This window comes from Octopus bimaculoides, chromosome 7, assembly GCF_001194135.2.
Source record: "Octopus bimaculoides isolate UCB-OBI-ISO-001 chromosome 7, ASM119413v2, whole genome shotgun sequence".
In the NCBI taxonomy this organism is placed as follows: Eukaryota; Metazoa; Mollusca; class Cephalopoda; order Octopoda; family Octopodidae; genus Octopus; species Octopus bimaculoides.
The window spans coordinates 109,852,264-109,854,205 of NC_068987.1; the positions used below are offsets into that span (position 1 = coordinate 109,852,264).

General features: G+C 36.7%; 1 protein-coding gene across 1 annotated transcript in view; it reads right to left on the minus strand.

Annotated features, from left to right (window-relative positions):
• The window catches only part of LOC106872611 (protein dachsous), a 42,284-nt gene that overhangs the window by 9,337 nt on the left and 31,005 nt on the right, over nucleotides 1-1,942 (minus strand). The window contains exon 16 of the mRNA XM_014919650.2: nucleotides 1,120-1,354. Coding sequence (XP_014775136.1) covers nucleotides 1,120-1,354 — 235 coding nt within the window. The remainder of the gene's footprint in view (nucleotides 1-1,119; nucleotides 1,355-1,942) is intronic.

The window sequence follows — 1,942 nt, forward strand, 5'->3', positions numbered from 1 at the left end:
TACACTCTCTGAGTGGTTGGCGTTAGGAAGGGCATCCAGCTGTAGAAACTCTGCCAAATCAGACTGGAGCCTGGTGTTGCCATCCGGTTTCACCAGTCCTCAGTCAAATCGTCCAACCCATGCTAGCATGGAAAGCGGACGTTAAACGATGATGATGATGATGATGATGCATACATACATATATAAATATATTTATATGATACATATATGTATAACATATACAGGGTGTCCACAAAGTCTGGGTACATGGGGATTAACATATACTTTAAGAAATCATTATTTCTTATATTTAATTGTTTATGTTATGATTTTATTTACTCCATGTACCCAGACTTTGTGGACACCTCGTATATATAGATATATATATATTACAAATATAATAGAGAATACATATATACACGACAAACTATGCATTCTGTGCTAGCATGGAAAATGGATGTCTCATGATGATGATGATGATGATATGTACATACAATACATAACTATAAAACATATGCACACACACACAATTATCGTTGTCATCATCATCATCATCATCATCATCATCATCGTCATGTAATATCCATCTTTTATGCCAGAAGATTTAATGGAATTAGAGAGGAAATTCCAGGCATGGAGACTAAACCAAGAATCAAGAGGTCAGAGAGTAAACCTAGCAAAGACAAGCGTTTTAGTGAGTAAGAAAGAAGACAGGACCCTGGTACCTTTGGGGAAATGGCCTTGTTCGATATGCAGAAAAGGATTCGGTACAAACCCTGTACATTGTACTGAATGTAAGCAATGGACACACAACAGAGATTAAGTGGAGTCAGAGGTAGACTGTGGATGAATGTAAGCTTGATGAATGTGACAGGTACACTGAAGCAGTACTTACTCTGTGCACATGGGAAATAGATTCCCTTAAGGAAACCTTTTCTATTTCTGGCCCCTTCCCTTTGACCCATATTTTACCCCACCACCTTCTAGCATAAAGTTGCTCCCCTGGGGTTTATAGTCTTGCAAACTGACTCATTTGTGCTGGTGGCTGTAAAAAACAAACGCCCAGTAAACACTGTAAAGTGGTTGGAATTAAGAAGGGCAAAGAGGGGAAATTAGGTCGAGGAAGTAAATGTTCCCTACCAGTTTTAGGATTAATGTAGAACTCTGGAACCTGGACATCCATCTTGTAAGTAATATCTGCGTTCTTTCCTGAATCCGAATCGCGAGCAGTAACAGTAAAGATGGGTTTGCCAACGTAAGCGTTCTCTTTGACCGATACTTGGTAACTGCTCTCACTAAACTCCGGGGCATGGTTATTTGTGTCTAATACATTTATTTGAAGCTTCACAGTTGCGTTGCTTACATCGTTCTTCACCTGAAACAAAGATGGCAACAAAAATAATGTGTCTCTTAATATGCAAAATTAATGAAGTTTATAGAGTTTTGTTCAGTGATTAAATACACATATATATTTATAACATTTGTATAAAACAATTTTTGACCCTAGGGATCGTCCTTAGTTTGTCTTGTACTTTTCAGTGCACTGACCCATTTGTGGCTCTGTGTATGTGTGTGTGTAAATTTATACATTTGTTTCTGCAACTGACACCAGCTTTAAGTATACACACACACACATATGTTTATGCATGTGTATATATATTGATAGAAATGGTAAGACAACAAAAAATGAAAGAGACCTCAGTATTATGTAAATAGAGGAATTTATCTATAAATATAATGTGTGACAATTATTTGGTAGCCATGATAAAACTCTGAGTTTCGGATGTTGGGGCAGAAACCCATCAAGAAAATGAGCCTTTTTTCTGATGGCCCAATAACTGAAGAGATGTTGGCGTGGGTTTCTGCCCCAACATCCAAAACTCGGAGTTTTATCATGGCTACTGAATAATTGTCACATATTATATATAATATATATATATATATATATATATATATATATATA